At 41.1% G+C, this 2,029-nt stretch overlaps 1 protein-coding gene across 1 annotated transcript; it reads left to right on the top strand.

The window, feature by feature from the left end:
• The first annotated feature begins 24 nt into the window (after nucleotides 1–24).
• LOC124894111 (putative receptor-like protein kinase At3g47110) lies at nucleotides 25–1,970 on the top strand. Its single transcript, XM_047404864.1, has one exon. The coding sequence runs from the start codon at nucleotides 830–832 to the stop codon at nucleotides 1,637–1,639; it is 810 nt and encodes a 269-aa protein (XP_047260820.1). The 5' UTR covers nucleotides 25–829; the 3' UTR covers nucleotides 1,640–1,970.
• Nucleotides 1,971–2,029: the final 59 nt, after the last annotated feature.

Genomic DNA, 2,029 nt, shown 5'->3' with positions numbered 1-2,029 from the left:
ACAACTTTTCTGGTAATCTCAGATCCGATTTAGGCCACTACTTCCCTAATCTCCAAAGGCTTTACTTGGCGAACTGTCAATTCATTGGCTCCATACCATCCTCTTTGTCCAATGCTTCAAAACTGCTGCAGCTTGATTTTCCTGAAAACAATTTCACTGGAAATATACCCAAGGGTTTTGGTAACTTGCGGAATTTGTGGTGGTTCTATGTTTGGAGGAACCATCTTGGATATGGTAAGCATGACGACCTTGACTTTGTAAAATATCTTACAAACTGCAGCAGTCTACAAACGCTCCATTTTGGAGACAACCAGTTTGTAGGTACATTACCTCAATCAACAGTCAACCTTTCTAGTCAGTTACAACGCCTACTCATCTTCGGCAACAGAATTGGTGGAGGCATACCCAGAGAGATCTCAAACCTGGTGAATTTGAATGTACTCGACCTGGGTAACAACAATTTTACAGGTAGCATTCCAGATTCTGTTGGAAGAGTTACAAACTTGGGATATCTCAACTTAGGTAACAATCTCTTGACAGGGTAATCCCTTCTTGAACAGGAAACCTCACTGAACTCGTCTATCTTTATTTGCCACGTAACAAGTTAGAGGTTAACATACCTTCAACCTTGGGAAACTGTAACCGACTTCTAAGATTGGACATTTCTGACAACCATCTGACTGGAACTATACCACAACAACTTATAGCTCTCTCACACCTCACAAAAATTTATGCATTTTATAACTCTTTGACTGGTCCGTTACCGGTGTATATTGGTAACTGGAGCCATCTCACCTATCTTGATTTTTCTTAAAACAACTTTTCGGGTATGATTCCACGATCTCTGGGAAAATGCTTGTCCTTGGGGGAGATTTATATGAAGGGAAATTCCATCCAAGGAACCATTCCCGATTTAGAAGATTTGCAGGATCTCCAGTCCTTGGATCTTTCCCTCAATAACCTATCAGGGCCAATACCTCACTTCATTGCAAATCTTACTTCCTTACACTCCTTGAACTTGTCTTTTAACAATCTAGAGGGTGAGGTTCCTGTCACTGGAATATTCTCAAATTTGAGTGCAGATGTGTTGGTCGGGAACTCCAAGCTTTGTGGTGGGATTCAAGAGATGCATCTACGACCTTGTGTTTATCAAGAAACTCAAAAGACACGGAAGAAGAATGTACTTCCCCTCAAGTATATTTTGACAATTGTTTTTGCTGCTTCATTTTCAATCCTGGCCTTGTTAGTAGTTTTCTTTTGTTGGAGAAGAAAGTTGAAAGGTCAACCAGAACCAGAAGATAGGTCTGATTCTGCACGTTTCTACCCCAATTTTTCTTATGAAGAGCTTCGTTTTGCAACTGGTGGATTTTCTTCTGAAAATCTAATTGGCTCAGGCAGTTTCGGAACTGTTTACAAGGGAAATTTTACCTCTGATGGAATGGTCGTTGCTGTCAAGGTACTCAATCTCCAGCATCAAGGTGCTTCAAAAAGCTTCACAGCAGAATGCCAAGCATTGAGAAACATTAGGCACCGGAACCTTGTCAAGGTCATCAGTGCATGCTCAAGCTCTGATTTCAAGGGAAATGACTTTAAAGCTTTAGTTTTTCAGTTCATGCCAAACGGGAACTTGGACGGATAGCTACACCCAGAAATGGAGATACAGAAGAGTAGCATGACCATAATTCAGAGAATGAATATCATAATAGATGTGGCCTCTGCACTTCATTATCTTCACCATCAGTGCCCAACACCCATGATTCACTGTGATATAAAACCACAAAACATTCTTCTTGATGAAGATCTCATAGCTCATCTGGGTGATTTCAGTTTGGTGAGATTCGTTCCTGGATTCAGTAATGCACCGGAATCACATCAGTTTAGCTCACTTGGAGTTATGGGAACTATTGGCTCTGCAGCTCCAGGTAAAGTGTTAGGATCTTTAGGGAAGGATCGAGTCACGGAACGATGAATAGAAAAGTCTGAATCAATTGATTTCGACTTTCCCTTGCCTTTGTTTGCATTCCCAGGT

The sequence above is a fragment of the Capsicum annuum genome, unplaced genomic scaffold (assembly GCF_002878395.1).
Source record: "Capsicum annuum cultivar UCD-10X-F1 unplaced genomic scaffold, UCD10Xv1.1 ctg69790, whole genome shotgun sequence".
NCBI lineage: Eukaryota > Viridiplantae > Streptophyta > Magnoliopsida > Solanales > Solanaceae > Capsicum > Capsicum annuum.
Note: the sequence above shows the minus strand (reverse complement) of the source record. Positions and strands in the feature narration are given on the sequence as shown.